The sequence below is a fragment of the Hyaena hyaena genome, unplaced genomic scaffold, assembly GCF_003009895.1.
Source record: "Hyaena hyaena isolate Hyena2069 unplaced genomic scaffold, ASM300989v1 scaffold_55, whole genome shotgun sequence".
NCBI lineage: Eukaryota > Metazoa > Chordata > Mammalia > Carnivora > Hyaenidae > Hyaena > Hyaena hyaena.
Window position 1 is genome coordinate 3,932,012 of NW_024080687.1, and position 16,672 is coordinate 3,948,683.

Below are 16,672 nucleotides of genomic sequence, written 5' to 3' on the forward strand. Positions count from 1 at the left end.
CAGCTTCATGGGCTGCGAGGAAGTAAGTTGGGCCTTCCTTCCTCAGAGGGCTCATGGCTGTCCCCTCCTTCCCCAGCAATTTCCACACCCCATCATATCTCATAAGCACATTCCAGCCCTGTGCCACTGATCCAGAGCTGGGTCTCCCAAAGCAGTGGCCTCTCCTCAGAGCCTGGAAACCAGATGGAGGTAGAGGTGTGGAGAAGCAGCAGAACAGAACAGACCAGATTCACGACAATTTATGAAAATGTTTAGACTCTACATATAAACTCCCCAGGCTGACCCCCTCTCCTAGAGCATGAAGGGGAGGTCTATGTTCTTCTCACCGGTGCCCACGTAGATGTAGCCACAGTTCTTGCTGTGGGGAGCATGGAAGAAGGTGAGGCCTGGCCAGAGCAGGCTGCGCAGCACCACCAGGGCATTGCCCTTCTCCATCTGGATGCTCCAGGACCCTGGGAAGAGACGGGCAGGAGGGGAGGCCTTGGATGCCATGGAGCAGAGCCCTGCCCTCTGTGCAGAGGTCCCCAGCTCCTTGGGCAGCCTGGCCCGGGTGCTAAGGTTGCAATGGGAAAAGAGAAGACAATTTAATTATCTGGCACTTTACTCCTCCTGATTGCCTTTTAGCCATTTCACTGCTCATTAAAACCACTTCCAGTGGGAGGGCAAAGGAAATGAAAAGAGGTAAAGCACACCCCAGTCCATTTTGTTCCTGTCAGCAAGTCTAGTTAAAGGTTGAGTGGGGGAGGAAGTGGAGTCTGCAGGCAGGGGAGATGGGGCCCTGCTTGGGGAGGCTTTCACCAGGCTTCCTCACCCTATTTGAGGGGCAGTCACCAGTGGCCTGCAGTCCTGGTGCAGTTTGCCCTCTGCCACTTTGCTTTCTCTTCCGCAGCCCCAGAAGCCTCTGCTTAGATATGGAATAGACCTGACCAGGGGTACACAGAAGTAGCGCTGTTTCAGGCCTCCCAACTCAATAGCCCTTCCTGGCAGCTGGTAGACTGGGAGCCACGCTTGGCGGGAGGGGACTTGGGCTGTGGCTAATGAGCCTTTTTGTGTGTTGGGTTTTGCCCTGGATTTTTGCTCCCCAGACAGGAGCAGCCCAGCCTGAGGCTGAGTTGTGCAGCCATGAGGACTTGGCGGGAAGGGCCTGATCCAGCTCCAGAACCAAGGGAGGGAGCCCCTGTGTGGGAGGAAGGAGCCTGGGAAAATCGCCTCTGGATGCAGATCTGGAGCTTCTATTCCCCTGCGCACTGAGGCCTCTCCCCGGCCCAGCCGCAGCTCTGCTCCAGGCCCTGCCAGGAAGGCAAATGCTTTGAAGGTTTTGGTGTTGGACCAGCCAGTGATGAGCTGGGAGCTGCACTGAGGCCTTCATCGGCTGCCAGCTCGGCCCGGCTGCTTGGCTCCCACCACCCCAGCTTCCCACAGCCCTCCTCCAGCCATGGCCCACCCCGGTCACTCCACACCCAATAGCCTCACAGCTTGGTCCGCACCCACCAGGGGCCACCCTGCATCTGAGAGACCTGGGCCCGACAGCAGCCTGACCCTGCTCAGGGCGCCATCACCTTCCCCCGGTTGAAGCCAGAACTTTCCGGTGCATGTAGGTGAGCTGGCACAGGCCTGCTCAGGAGGGGCCGCCGGCACAGAGCCCAGCTCAGCACTGCAGCAGCTTGCACCCGGTACCACTGTCCCTTCAGGAGAAGGTGAAGTGGAAGCCACAGGTTGGGCTTCACTCCACTCCCCCAGTGCCCACACAGGCCATGCACCAGTGGCATCAAGAAGGAAGAGGGTGCCCGGGTTATCAGCCCCTACTGGGGTACTGCCCTGGCCGGAAAAGGGGGTAGTATTTCCCCCAACTCCTACAGCTTTGCCTCTCTGGGCACCTGTGGTCCTTTGCCTCCCAGACCTGCCTTCAGTCTAGAGGCCCTAGCCTGCTGCTTTCCCAGTCACTCAGTACAGAAAACAGATTGCCTGAAGGTAATGAGAGCGAGGGTGTGACAGAACAAAGTGTCCCCAGTGCCCTGTATTCAGCTTCTTGCCAGAAGCACAGACCCCAGGAAGGTACATTCCCTAATCCCCCAGTCACACACACAGCACCCAGAGCATCATCTGGGGACAGTCCCTGCCCTCAGAGCCCACAGCCCCATGGCTCTCTTAAACTGAAAAGGGTCAGGCTCTGCTTCACTTGTGTCTGCCCACCTGGGAGGGCAGCTTACAGCCTGCCTGAGCCAAATGCCCTGCAGAAATGAAAGCCTGGAGTCCCCCAGCCTAGACTTCTCTCGGTTCACACTTGCCAGCACCTTGGCACTGGCTCCTGACCTTCCCTTGCACAGGGCTGCCCACCTAGGGTTTGGCCACTTACCTCTTGCTCCCCAGTAGATGAAGGGGCCCAGGCTCATCAGCAGGGCCCACCCCCACCAAAAGCAAGGGGACACTGGCAGGAATACTGAAGAAATGCAGTGCCCCCACTGGGGTAAGGGGGCAGTGCCAGGCAGGCTGAAGGGTGCTGATGAAGAATGGAAGTGGCATGTGAGGGCCCAGTCAAGCAACAGCACTTCCTCCCTCCCTTGCATTCCTGTCACACTCCTGTCCTCTCCTTGTCCCTGGCTCAGCTGGTCGCCAGGGAAACACAGACACTCAACCTGCCAGGAGTCACGTAGCATCTACCTGGAGAACCAGGCACTTGCTGTCACCTTCACCCACTTTTATTGCAAATGCTGGAAAGCTGGGTCCAGCCACTGGCATCATGTCCTCTCAGACTCCAAGGGAAGTAACTTCCTGTGGTCCTGGTCTTTCCCAAGTCTCCCAAAAATGCCCATCCTCCTCCCTGGCAGCCAGCCACTCCTCTACAAGGAGTTTTTTGAGGATGTGGTGGGGGACAAGTTGGTAAATCAGGAGTAGAGCCTCTTGGCAGGAAGTCCTCATGGGTTGCCCCAGGGCTAGGGGTCTCACTTTGCTAGTGGCAGCCTCATAAGGTATGTGTCCTAATTACATTCTCCTGCCCTCCTGAAGAAAGGTAGCAAAGCTCTGAGGTTTAAGTTTGAGGGAGAGGGGGCCAGACTAGGGAACAGGGCTCTCCAGACAACAGCAGGTGGTTTTAAACTTTCTCCTCAAACCAGCCCCACACAACTTGTCACACACGCAGAAATAGCCTTGGACCACTTCTCTCAGAGCAGCCGCACCCCCCACACCAGGGCCACAAGCTATGGTCAAACCCCCTGGCCCGGAAGGTGAAGCACCTGCCAGCCAGGCTTCCAAGGGACTGGGGGGGTGGGGGTGCACCCCCCCCCCCAAGAGAAAGCTGATCCTGGCACTGTGTTCCTCACCTGTTTGCAGTGTTCCTGTCCCCTGTCCCCTGCCTCCTCCCCAACCAAGGCCACATTTTAAAGGTAGTGCTCCTGGCAGGCAGGCATCTTGCTGCCCTCTGCTGCCTGAACTGGACATTGCTGCCTGGCTCACAGTGCTGGAGCTCCAGCCCCCAAGTGGGGCAAGAAGAGGTGCCCCCCCCAAGCACCAGTGACCTATTTTTCTGAGCCACCTTCTATCTTAACATTTCTACTACCCAGCCAGTTTCACCTGGTCTTTCCAAACCTCTGTGAAGCAAAGACATGTCTGTCCTGTTCACGACAGTGTCCTGCGGTGTGGCACACGGCACCTGTCAGTAGCTATCTGCTGATGGAGTGAAAGGTTAAGGAGCACCGCACGGCAAGAGAGCTACCTAGATATCTGGCCTGACATGGTGCTCCATCTGTCTCACCTGACTGCAGCCCAAGTTCCAAGAGCTCTCGGCTGTTGCCCTTCATCCACAGGTAGAATGGTTCTGTCCCCAAAGGTACCCACTCCCACAAAACGCTGTGGACCCCAGGGCACAGCAGGCCAGCTCAGGAGGGCAGTGGTGGCCCCAGGCAACATCCTTGCCCATCCTGTCTTTGGCCATGGCTGGCCCAGGAACAAGCTGCTGAGCTGGCCCTGCGTCCACAGGCACAGAGAGCAGGAGTCTAGGGACAGGCCCACCCTAAACCATACCTGCAAACAGATGACACAGAGTCCCCCGGTCAGTCACCTTAGTCCCAGAAAGGAACTGATCCTACCTGGGCAGAAAGTGACTGCCCAGTTCCATCCCTCCAGCCAGTGCTGATGACCCAGGGAAGAACTGGGCCCCACTAAGCAGACAGGCTCCCATGGCTGCTATCTGCTTTGTACACAGCCTCCCAGCATCTGCTCCTTCCTTGGCAGGTAAGGTTGTCTGGGAACAAAATCAACACTCCATCCCCAACCAGGTCATCACGAGGAAAAGCTGGGCTGACCTCCTGGAGGTATCCTGAGGGTGGCTCCTGGACCAAGGGAGCTGGAGGCCGAGAAGCTGTAAGGTTTTCCAAGCATACCGCCCCTCAGGCCGCACGTGCATGCGCGCGCAGACACACACACACACCGCCCCCGCCACCGCCCCCACCCCCCCCAGGAGCCCTCACACACACACACACACACACCACCACCACCACCACCACCACCACCACCACCACCCCCCCCCAGGAGCCCTCAGCAACCAAGGACAAAACCACGTGTCACGGGCAGCCTGGGAGCCTAACCGTCAGTCGACCCTTCAGCCCTAAGGCCCACCATTAGGGCAGGATGTCTAAGGCCTCAGGCCACTGCGCCCCACTCACCTCCCAGGCCCAGGTCCTACACCTCCTGATGAATTCACTCCCCAACTAGACCAGCTCCTTTAGGAAGACACCCAGAGTTCCGTATCTTACAACCCCAGCTGCAGGGAGAGACAGCTGCCTCCCGTGGCCCCTTCATCCAAGATGAAAGGGCTGGCAGAGTTAATGGGGTTCCCTTAGGAAGACTTTGCTGGGGACCCACACCCCATCTAGCTGGCTTTGGTCTTGGCTGCAACGGCCCTAGCACCCTCCTCCTCCCACCCCACAGGAGATGAGGCACTCCAGTGTCAGGCCCCTACTCCACCAGCACTGTGGAGGGAGTGGAGCATCCAGCTGCAGGTGAGAAGCCGGCCCAGAGCAGGGCTTTCCAGCCACTCCCAGGATCAGGGAGGCAGGGCTACTGCCCCCACATCAGGGCTACTAAGAAGACTTCTCAGCCCACCCCACAGACCTGGGTGCTGAGTCCCGCCACCACAATGTTCCTGGCTTCCTCTATTAACCAGGGACGTGCTGTCCCCTCTGGCTTCCAGATTAGACTGGGAGCACAGAGTTGGGGGAGATAACCAGAGTCTCTGAGAAAAGTGGGTCTCACGGGGCATTTGTGCCCTGGCCCCATCAATATTCATCTCCCCTACAGGTCCAGGAGCCCCTTTCTATGCTTCGGGAGGTTTGACTTGGTTACCCCCAGATGGCAGCGGCCAGAGTGGCCATTCCTTGCTGACACCCCCATACCCACTTGGGACCATCGCTGGCCCCTGGGGTGCTGCAGTAGCCAGGAAATGGCCTCCAGATCCCTGCCTGGCCCTATTGCATCCCTGCATGCACCAGTGCTTTATTGTCCCAGACCTGCTCACAAGCCACCGGCAGCTCCTGCTCCCTTGGCCTTCTGGATCCTCGTGGGCCTGCCCCAACTGAGCTCTGAGGCTTTTTTGCTGCTCAAAATAGCACTAATATAATTACCGGTTTTCATTTGAGTCCTTACTGTGCATGAGGCACTGTGATAAGCATTTTGCGTATGCACTCACTCAGTTCTCACAACAACCCAATGAGGTAGAAACTGTCCGTATTCCCTTGTAGGATTGAGGAAATGGAGGCATGAGGAAATTGAGGAGCCTGCCCGAGGTTTACACAGCGAGTAAGGGGCAGATTCGGGGTCCCAGTCCAGGCTGTCTGATTCCAGAGCCCTTCCCTCTGCCACCCCACTCTCACCTGACTGGGAGTGGCCACGGGCCCTCAGAAGTGTTTCCCCTGCGTGGTGGGCGTGGGGATGGTCCTGCTGCTCCCACTATCCACTTAAAAGGAAATGCTAATCTACTTGACACCACAGTTCATGCCAGAGCCCTGGAGTCTAAGGTCCTAGCGTTTGCTCTATTGTTGGGTTTACCCCTCCAAGCCTGTTTCTTCACCTGTAAAATGGGGATAGCTACAGGATCTACCTCCCAGGTTGGCTGTGACCATAAGGGATGGAGAGGGCTGAGTGTAATGCCTGGCACCCAAGTAGTGCCATTGCTTTTATGCACTGTCATTACTATCCTTATTGCTGTCACTGTCATTGCCATCATCAACAACGGGTCCCTCCAGCTGGAGAAACACCAAACACAGGGAGGAAAAGAGGCAGGGGTGCTGCGTTGGCACCTTGAGTCTGGCCCCCAGTTGCCCAGAGCCTGGCAACTGTCCTGGGCTATGGCATCCAAGCAAGAGCATCTTCCCAGGACTGGCGAAGCTCAGGGGAAGGCAATAGGGTCTCTGTGACCCCCAACCCCCAAACTCTGGGTGTGTGCCTGGGCCAGGTGGGCCCTGAATTCAGAATGGGAAGACCTATGAGGCTATACGTTTTAAGACTTAAAAGAACCTCACACATGGCAGGAAGCAAATGTACAGAACTCACGTCCTTAGCAGGTGGTTTGCCCTTCAGTCGGTCAGCACCCACTCACTGAGCAGCAGCTGTATGCCAAGCGCTGGATCTAGAACTAACAGCTGAGATGGATGTGTGGCCGGTATTTTCAGGGATCTTTTCAGAGATGTTTGGGGGAGGATTCCCAACCTGCCTCCTTCGAGACCCATATGGAAATCAAAAGAGGCACTGAGGGACTTCCTTTCTGTGGAAGCACATGGAAGACGGTACTTCCTTTTGTTTGCAGACATGTGCCAACTATTTATGATGAGCTGAGCCTGTCCTGGGCCCTGAGGAAGCCCCCGCCCTCAAGGACCTCCAGTGAGCCACCAGTTTCCACTCGGGCCCTTGGTTCCAATCTCAGAGGAGAACGGCAGATGGCGTGGCCCACTGCTCTGACCTGGGGGCAGATCCGATGTCCTCAAAATCATAGGCTAGTACCTTTGGGAATGTCATGCTCTAAGGAGTCCATGAAGTCCAGGGAGGGGTCCAAGTCAGCCTTCTCAAGCAAGGTCTTGTTCTTCAGCTGAACAGGCTCCCTGAAGTGGAAGTAGGAACTGAGCTTCTTGGCTTCAGACAAGGACAGTCCTAAAAAGAGGTGGTCTGGTCAGCCCCAAACCCCACAGCACCCCGTTTCTCCATGCAGGGGGCCACATGGAGGGGCCTGCAAAGGACTCAGAGACTGACTGAGAACCAAAGGGAGAGAAAGGAGTTAATGTTGTGTCAGCCAAAGCTTGGCCCAGGCCCTGCAATGAGGAGAGATCAAGGAAGAAGGTGGGGAAAGGCAAGGAGCCGAGCCCCACACAAAACCTGGGACCCAGGTGGCCAAAGGCTGAGGTAGGAGAACCCTCAGGCAGAAAAGAGTGACTGGGCAGCCCATGCCAACCACCGATGCCAGGCCATTGGGCACATCTTTCCAAGTGATATGGCCACAGCTGTTCTTTCTCTGAAGAAGTGGGCAGCTTCCCCAGGATTCCCAGAGTTTGTCTGACTATGCGTGGGGGAGAGACGCTCTCCTGCCCTTGAGAGGGGCCCTGGAGAACTCACCTTCAAAAGTCCGATTGACATGGATAGGTCCAAAAGGGGTCTTAAAAAGGGCTCCTCGGGGGATGACAGCCACGGCCTTGTCAATCTGGTCGATGACAGACACCAAGCGGGTCTCTTCCTTGATCTGGACCTAAGGAGATAGGACGAGCCATCCTGCCAGAGTACCGTGTCCACTCACCACTCCACAGTGCAAAGGCCCTGTGTGACCGTCTGACCTGAGTCACCAGAGTGTAATGCCAACTCGATGGAAAATCATGCTCTCGCCTACTCTCCACTCAAGATTGATTCCCTCCCTCCCCCTCCTCTTTTTTAAATTGGTAATGCAGACTGATGGTGCAGTATTTAAAACTACTTTAAAAAAGCAGTCTCTCTTCCTCCATCCCTAGCCCCCCAACTGCCTTCACTGGAAACAACCACCATTAACAGTTTCTTATGTACTCTTCCAGAAACATCCCATCCTATCATCATATTTAAATGTTCTTATTTTGCCTTTTTAAAATATAAAAGCAATCATGCTCACCGTAAAATATTAGGTAATATAGAAATAGTTTATTAAATACTTAAAGAAGGAGTGCCTCTGGTTCAGTTGTTAACCAGCCAACTCTTGGTTTCTTTTGACTCAGGTCATGATCTCACAATTCATGAGTTCAAGCCCCACATCAGGCTATGTGCTGATGGTGCAGAGCCTGCTTGGGATTCTCTCCCTCTTTCTCTGCCCCTCCTGACTGACTGACTGACTCTCTCTCTCTCTCAAAATAATAAATAAATAAACTTTAAAAAAATAAAATACTTAAAGGAATTAAAACCACACAAAATCCCACGAATTTTGTAAAGAGAATCATGAATAACATATTGGTATACTTCCTTCAAGTTTTTTTTCTACGTATATATTTAAAACAAAATTAGAGTCACAGTTCATATAGTTTCAGATCCTGCTCTTGAACTTAACATTATTTCTCAAGCATCACCTGCTATTATAACATTTTCATGCAGATGAAATTTGGTTACAGTCAATTTCAAGGGCAACCCTGAATAAAAGGACTTCAGAGAGGTGTCTGTGGGAAAAGCACCACTTGACAGGGAAAACGTGTCACCAGGGACCCTGAGAGTCACTCAGCCACCTAGTTCCCGTCACCTGCCATCTAGAATTTTTACAAATTAGATAGAAACTAAGTATGTGCCTAGGCAAGGGGCTTCAGATATGGCACCTCATGTAATATGCATAGGCCTACAAAGTAATTATAATCCCAATTTTACAGGAATAAGACTTGGGGGTTACATTTATCAGGGGGAAAGGAGAGAGGAGTGGGGATGCCAGGTGTGGAATCACAGGCCTAGACCTAGACTTTTGGTATCATCCATGTTCAAGGGCAAAGGCTGCATTTTGAATTCCAGGTTTGCCTAGTTTCAAAAGTTGGGCTCCTTATTTTTTGACCTAGCAATTCCATTTGTAGGAATTGAACATTCAGACAGCGTGCACGTAAAATGGAAAACAGCATTATGTTCAAGGTCATTCATTGTGCCGCGGCTTGTCAGAGCTAACCAAAACCTGGAGATACGCATTTCCATGAGTAAGACTCATGAAATTTGGTATGTTCACGCAATGGTTGAAAGAATGGGGAGGCTCTTTAGAGCCCTGACATAGAAAGATCTCCAAAATATATCAGGTGAAAAAAGCAAGGTGCAGAAGTGTGTGCATCACAGGCTGCCATTTGCTTTGTATTAAGACAGAATATGTAGAGGTAAGGTAGCTGCTGAGGCGTGGGTTCATATAAAATCTCTGGAAGTAGAGCTTCTGAAACTTTGTGTATTCGAATCCCCTTGGAATGTGTTCAAATTCAGATCCTGATGTTAGCCCAAGATTGTGCATTTCTACCTCGCAGGGCAGGGTAATGCTTCTGATCCAGACTGTAATTTGCATAGCAAGATTTGGACACACACACGCACATAAAATGGTTATATTAATGCCCCCCCCCCCGAAAATGGACCTTGGTGACTGGCACACAGGGATGAGAGGGACACTTTAGCTAACTTCCCTTTTGTACCTTCAAATTTCAAACCATTTTGGATATATCATCTAGTAAAAGAAAAACACGTAAAAAAGATATGAGAGCCTACGCACATCCCAGTGCCCCAGAGCGCAATGCAGACCCCCTCTCCCAGCCCCTGCCCGGAGCCAGGCAGCTGACGGAGTGGCTCACCCACTCTCCCCGCTGTCACTCAGGAGCTGAGTGGGATTATGCTGTTGCCCCCACAGTTTCTATGGGCCCGAGTTCTGAATGGCCCGGGCTTGCTTTGTTCTCTTGCCTTCACTCACCACCACTTCTTCTTCGCCCTCATTCATCTTCTGCAGCTCAGTGTGTTCATACTCATGCGAGGGGTCCCCCATGAAGCGACCCTTCACCACAGACGTCTGTGCCACCATCTCCTCCGTGGCAGGGGGCAAGAGGCTCCACTCCATGCAGTTCAGGCTGCCAACGACATCCCCATGGTCCTGGTTTCCAACTCCCCCTCACTCACGCTTCCTGCCACTGCCCTTTCTCTTGAGGGATGAAGCCCAAGAAAAAAGTCACAGCTCTCTCCCCTTGGAGGCGGTAAGTGCCAGTGGTGCACTCCACCCCCACGTGTGACGCAAGTTCAATTTTATTTTGTAAAAGCTCACAAAAGCTTTATGTATGCCAAAATTCCAAGAATCTATTTCCTAGATATCTGCACTGTGAGATTCCTGATGCGTTTCTAGAACCTCAATTACAGGCACCTCTGCTTTGCTGAGCCCCAAATTCATGCTCAGCCTGCCTACTGAACCAACAGCCTGGCCATCTCCCATCATTTCTCAGGAAAGCCCGTTCAGGCTGCAGGGCCCATCCTCTGACCAGCCCGATGCTTCTCTCCCCTCCCACCAGGAGAGGGCATCCTCCCCTCCATTCTAACTCGCTCAGCCAGTGTGGCAGCTGCTCATCTTCCTGCCCTTCACTCTCCGCTGGCTCCTTTCTCAACATCAAAACTTCTCAGCTTTCCAAATGAACAGCCCCCAAATCCATGCCCCGCTAGAAAATATCCTCTTCCCGTCCCCCTCTCCTCCCTCTCCAGCTCTGAAGAATAATCTCAGAACTGGGGTGTCTGGCTGGCTCAGTCAGTAGAGCATACGACACTTGATAGCAAAGTTGTGAGTTCAAGCCCCATGTTGGGTGTGAAGCCTATTTAGTTAAAAAAATAAAAATCTCAGGGGTGCCTTGGTGTCTCAGCTGGTTGAGCACCCGACTCCTGTTTTCAGCTTGGGTCATGATTCCAGGGGTCGTGGGATTGAGCCTACTTGGGATTCTTTCTCTCTCCCTCTGCCCCTCTCCACCAGGCTCACTAAATAAATAAATAAATAAATAAATAAATAAATAAATAAATAAATAAAATATCTCAGAACAACTTGCCCTGTGGAAGCCTTGCTTCCCCTCACCTTCACTCTACCCACTACACGGTCATTTCTGTCCCCACACACACCCCAAAAACTGCTTAGGAGGTCATCCATGGGACCTAAAAACCAACAAGTACATTCCATTTGTTTCCTTTGACATCTCCTTTCTCCTTCCTTCACTGCCCTGAATATTCCCAGGGATTTTTTCTCACCCCTGTTTCTCTCTGCAGATTGGCCCACCTGACTCTACTGCCTAGTTGGTATCCAAAATCCAATCACCTCTTACCACTCCACTGCTCCCCGCTGGTCCAAGCCCCTACCTACTCTTACTTAAATACTACAGTAGCCTCCTAACTGGTCTCCCCAATTCCATACCTGCTCCCCTTTCAGTCTCGTTCCCACCCAACTGCCAGATAATGTCTCTGTGCAGAAGTTTCCACACACTACCCACAAAGCCCACTCCTTGCAATGCCCACAAAGCCCTGCAAGACTGTCCTCGGTCCCTTACCGCTCTGGCCTCATGTCCTGCCATGCTCCTGCTCACTTACTCCTCTCCAGTCACACTAGCTTCTGTGGGGTTCCACCAGCACTAAGTACATGTCTGCCTGGAGCCCTTTGCACTTGCCTGGAATTTTCTTCCTTCAGATAAACACATAGCTCACTTTCTCAGTTGTTTCAGGCCTCTTCACAAATGTTACCTTATCAGAGAGACTATCTCTGACCACCCTATTTAAAAATTATTTTTTAATGTTTTATTTATTTTTGAGAGAGAGAGATACAGTCAGCATGAGCAGAGGAGGGTCAGAGAGAGAGGGAGACACAGAATCTGAAGCAGGCTCCAGGCTCTGAGCTAGCTGTCAGCACAGAGCCCAACACGGGGCTCCAGCCCACGAACCGTGAGAAGTCCTGAGCCAAAGTCCAATGCTTAACCGACTGAGCCACCCAGGCGCCCCTGACCACCCTATTTAAGACTGTACCCCATTCTGTATTCTCTATCCCTCTCAGCATTGCACACCAGCAGACATGCAATGTATGTGTGTTTATTTATTGTTTCTTCACACACACACACACACACACACAACTTGCACGCTATAATGTAAACTCTATAAAAGCAAGGGCTTTCTCTCATTTACTACTGAATTCCTGGTGCCTAGATCACTGCCTGGCACATAGTCGGTGCTGATGAAATAAAATCTCATGGAACAAAATGAGTCCCAAATCCCCATCTTCAGTCCAGACTTTTTGTCAGGACTTCAGATTTGTACTTAAATATGCCCCAGTCACCTCATACCAAGTTCAATGGGGGTTTCCCTAGACCTGCTTCCTGATTTCTGCCCCAGTGGGTGGCACCAGCACTTACCCAACTGCCTTAGCTGGAAGGAGGGGTCAGCCTTGACCTGCCCCATTCAGGCCCAAGTCCTGTCAGTGCTACCGCTTACATCTCCTCCCCTACATTCCCTCAGCTGCCTCTCCCTTTCAGTCTCCTTCATCTGGACACTGCAACACACTCCTGAATGCTCACCCACTTCCAGGCTGGCCTGCCCACCCAGATCTAAACGGGCTCTTCTTGCTGAGCCCCTCAATGGCTCCCCATACCCTATGAACAAAGTTCAACCCACCCCCACCCCAGCCTCTCCATCCACCCTGTGGATGGAGACACCCTTGCCTGCCACTATCAGGTTTACCTCCTGCTGGTCTCCCAAACACTCCTAGCCCACTCCAGCCAAGTCTGCAGAACCATCCCCTCTAATTGGCATGCCTTCCCCTCACACCTTCCGAGGAACTCCTGATCAGCTTTCAGATCTCAACAGATCTCTTACTCCTTTAGCAATCTTAATTGCTCTCTAGAAGGCCTTGGTCCCCCTTTGTATGCACATGTTCTGGTGTTAAAACACTTTACTGTAATTGTTGGGTTATGTGTCGGTCTTCCTTCCTAGGATGTGACTAACTTGGAGACTGGTGAGTCTTGGCCGTCTCTGTAACCCTGTCTACACAGAATGCATCCAATCAATGTTGCATTGATGCATGACAGATACATGAAGTCTCCAACTCCCTGCAGCCTGCACTGGTTGTTTTGTAAGGTGGTGAGCTTTCCAACATTGCTGGGGGTAGTCAAGACAGGCAGGATAGCCCTGTATGGTAGTGTCCAGGGAATTTCCCCGTTATCCCTCCTCTACTATTCTGCATTCGTTCTCAACTTCCTAGACCGCCTCTTTTTGTGAGTCAACTCCTACTCCACCGAAGATGCTCCTAGACCCTGTGCCAAACAGCACCTCATTACCTTCCAGGACTTCTATAACCCTTTGCAAACTGCGCTCTTCCCAATGACAGGACTGTACCTAGAGTCCACACCAGGTCTCCATTCTCTGGGAACTTTCACCTTGCTCTGCCTTCGTTCTTAGCCCGGCCTCTACTATAAACCTGCCAGCCTTCAAATTGCACGCCTCCCCCTGCCCCCGCCCCTGCTCCCCGCTCTTCCCCCGTCCCTGTAGGCCCCGCCCCTTTCGCTTCCAACCACACCCACCCCGTCCCAGCCTCTCAGTGACGGCCCGGGGCCTCCGCCTCCACCTGTAGAGGGTCTTGCGTGGTGCGAGCTGGTCCTCACTCAGGCCCTGTGCGATGTAATAATCGCTGACGAGGCCGAGGATGCGGCCCCAGAAGAGGACCCGATCGAAGCGGTAATCGCGTTTCACCAGCTTAAGGGAGGTAAGCAGCGAGGCCCGACGGTCGGGGCTGAGGCCCTGCCCGCTGCCGGACACCAGCTCCAGCGACAGCAGGAGGCTCTCTGCGTCCATTGCGCCCAAGACTCTGCTCAACGCCTGGCAGGTTGCTAGGAGAAGCTGTCTCCATGGAGACCAAAGCTCTGCCCTCCCCCAGAAGGAAGTACTCCACCCACCGCCTGAGGGCCCCGCCCTCTCAGAGCCTCAGGCCAGCGCTGCTCCCCACCCAGCCCTTCAGAAAAGCTGGGAGACACACTAGCTCCAGTACTCTTTCCTTCTCGCGTTGGGGACCTCATGTATTCAGCTGTGACAGTAATGGAGTAGTTTCCCCTAACATAGATAGGCTACAGTGTGGGATTTTAAGTCCCCAGGTCCATGGATATTTTTGCCTTTTCCTGAGCCCTTCCAGTAGTTGTCATTTATTGAGTCTCCTATATGGAATGGGGGCTTGGGAAGAAAACACAACCGTGGCATTAGCTGTATTACTTCACTCCAGTTGTGTCCCTTCTTAGCCTCAGAACTGTGTAAAGAAAGGGGCGCCTGCGTGGCTTAGTCGGTTAAGCGTCCGACTTTCGCTTAGGTCATGGGGCTCTAGCCACAAATGATGAGATGATGAGCTGAGCCAAAACCAAGAGTCAGACACTTACCCAAAAGAGCCACCCAGGTGCCCTAGGCATGCCGGTTTAAGGAGACAGTAATGGGGGCGCCTGGGTGGCTCAGTCGGTTGAGTGTCCGGCTTCGGCTCAGGTCATGATCTCATGGTTCGTGGGTTCGAGCCCCGCGTCGGGCTCTGTGCTGACTGCCAGCTCAGAGCCTGGAGCCTATTTCGGAGTCCGTATCTCCCTCTCTCTCTGACCCTCCCTTGCTCACGCTGTCTCTCTCTCTCCTAGAAATAAATAAAAATTAAAATTAAAAAAAAGAATTGTGTAAAGAAAGTAATATGTGATCCTCTTGGCTCTAAAAGCACCTGAGTGGCTCAAGTGGGCTACGCAGCCAACTTTGATTTCGGCTCAGATCATGATCACAGTTTGTGAGTTTAAGCCCCACATTCCGCTCTGTGCTCACAGCTCAGAGCCTGCTTCAGATCCTGTCTCCCTCTTTCTGCCCCTCCCTTGCACATGCTCTCTCCCTCAAAAACAAATTAAAATAATAATAATAAAGCCTAGGAATCTATGACAACTAATCCCCCTGCCCCCACCCTACAAAGCCAAGTCCTACAGAAGGGGGGTGGATTGTTCCACCATTCTCTTCAGTCCTCATGAGGAGAAGTACAAAAAGGATGACATCACCTGCCACCTACATTTAGCTATCTTGGGCTCCACAACTGTTGCCTTTAGGCCCAAATGGTAGCAACACATAAATGGCCAGAATCCCACTGCAGCTGGGGCTCCTCACTCCCTGGGCTAGAGCCTACTCCACATCCACCTCTGGAGTCCCCAGCCAAGGCCAACTAGATGAACAGAAGCCTCAGCAAGCTTGTCGTCAGCGAAGGAGATTGGCCTTGTTGTTAATATTAACTGATCTCATTTCTGGATTCCTTGGGAGAGGACTCATGAAATCAGAATGATCTGAGCCCCAGTGCCAAGCCAAGAGAGAAATAAGTGTCTAAATTACCCGGATAATTACTTTGTTTTGGTTATCTGGGCATCATTTACGAAGGCTTTTAAAATTTGAGGGAGCGGACAGTCTAATGTGTCTTCCATCTCAAAACAATTTCTAACTCCCTCGGTGAAAACTCTCCCTCCCCCTTGTCAGACCCCTCAGCCTGTGCATTCCCAAGTGGGAGATATGGCCCTGTTCCTCTTTTGTAAGGCAACATCCTCGGATAGAAAACCAGCAAAAATTCTAACTGGTAGAATACGCTTTCATCGGTCACAGCACTGAATATAACCCAAACCTTTTGTTCTCATTGAATCCAGATTTACTTACCACTTATTAAGGGCAGGTTCCTTGTCAGGACCCAGTGTGAAGCCAGAGAAGGGAGTCCTGAGGCTTTCCAACGCTACCACTTTTGGCAGACTGAATGAGGTTAACTATTTCAGAGTAAGACCACACAGCACGTCCAGCACAGCATACAGCAATACAGCACTAAGTCTCTGAGCCAAGTGGACTGGGTTAGAATTCAGGTTTCACCATGCAGGCAAGCTGTTCAATTTCCCCAAGCCTCATCTATAAACTGAGAACAATACGTACTATGGAAGGCTGTTACACGAGAAAATGTATGTAAAGTGCTTCAAATGTAACATAAAATATCAACTATTTTTTTTTCTTAAAAGACGAAAACATTCTTCTTAAAAATAAAAAGTAGTATATATTTATACTGTCCCTATTCTCTCTCTCACACACACACACACACACACACACCCCTACCTATCTCCAACACCAGCAGAATAAGGATTCTGTCTTCAATTTGCTTCCAAGAAATAAGCAGCTATTCTCAGGGACTAAGCACGTCAATGCTTAGCAGTCAGGACACCGGCAAGCCAGAGAGAACAGCAGGGATGAGGCTGGCCAGTTCATAGGTGCAGTTGAGAAACTGCCACAGGCAAGAGAGCTGGGTTTGCCTGAGGATAATACTACCAACGGCAACTACCCACAGCCACCAGACAGCTGCAATGGAGACAGGCTGGGCAGAATCCCCAAAGGGCCATTTGGCCTCAAGAGCGGATCCCACAGGCTTTACAAATACGCTCTTCCAGCCCAGTCTCTCAGCCCCCTTCCCCTGTGTGACCATTGGCACACATAATTTAATGATCACAAATACTGGTATGTGGCAAGGAAAGGGGGTCAGGCTAGGAGTCAGCTGATGAGGACTCTAGTCCCAGCTCTGACATCAGAGTGTTATAGAACTTTGGCCAAGTCACTTAACTTCCCAGGGCAGCCTGGGACTGACAAAGAGAAAGAACTATTGGTCGTAAAGATCCTAGAAGCCCTGGAGCATAAG

General features: G+C 52.2%; 1 protein-coding gene across 2 annotated transcripts; it reads right to left on the reverse strand.

Moving 5' to 3' along the window:
• Window positions 1–223: 223 nt before the first annotated feature.
• Window positions 224–13,853, reverse strand: RSPH9 (radial spoke head component 9). 2 transcript variants are annotated; one of them, XM_039231257.1, is made up of 5 exons: window positions 13,577–13,853; window positions 9,917–10,070; window positions 7,600–7,723; window positions 6,994–7,140; window positions 224–452 (listed from the first exon to the last, which is right to left on the reverse strand). In XM_039231257.1, the coding sequence occupies exons 1-5, from the start codon at window positions 13,801–13,803 to the stop codon at window positions 292–294; spliced, it is 813 nt and encodes a 270-aa protein (XP_039087188.1). In that variant the 5' UTR covers window positions 13,804–13,853; the 3' UTR covers window positions 224–291. The 2 variants fall into 2 exon arrangements, with proteins under 2 accessions (XP_039087188.1, XP_039087187.1); XM_039231256.1 differs by having other exon boundaries at window positions 7,600–7,729; window positions 13,577–13,851.
• Between the last annotated feature and the right edge of the window lie 2,819 nt (window positions 13,854–16,672).

Bases quoted from the DNA above. Each gene is read 5' to 3' on its own strand.
- RSPH9 (XM_039231256.1), bottom strand. From the start codon at position 13,803: ATGGACGCAGAGAGCCTCCTGCTGTCGCTGGAGCTGGTGTCCGGCAGC. The intron at 10,071-13,576 runs GTGGAGGCGGAG...TGTCGTTGGCAG, and splicing joins CCACGCAAGACCCTCTACAG to CCTGAACTGCATGGAGTGGA. The intron at 7,730-9,916 runs GTGAGTGAAGGC...CTATCTCCTTAG, and splicing joins AGGGCGAAGAAGAAGTGGTG to GTCCAGATCAAGGAAGAGAC.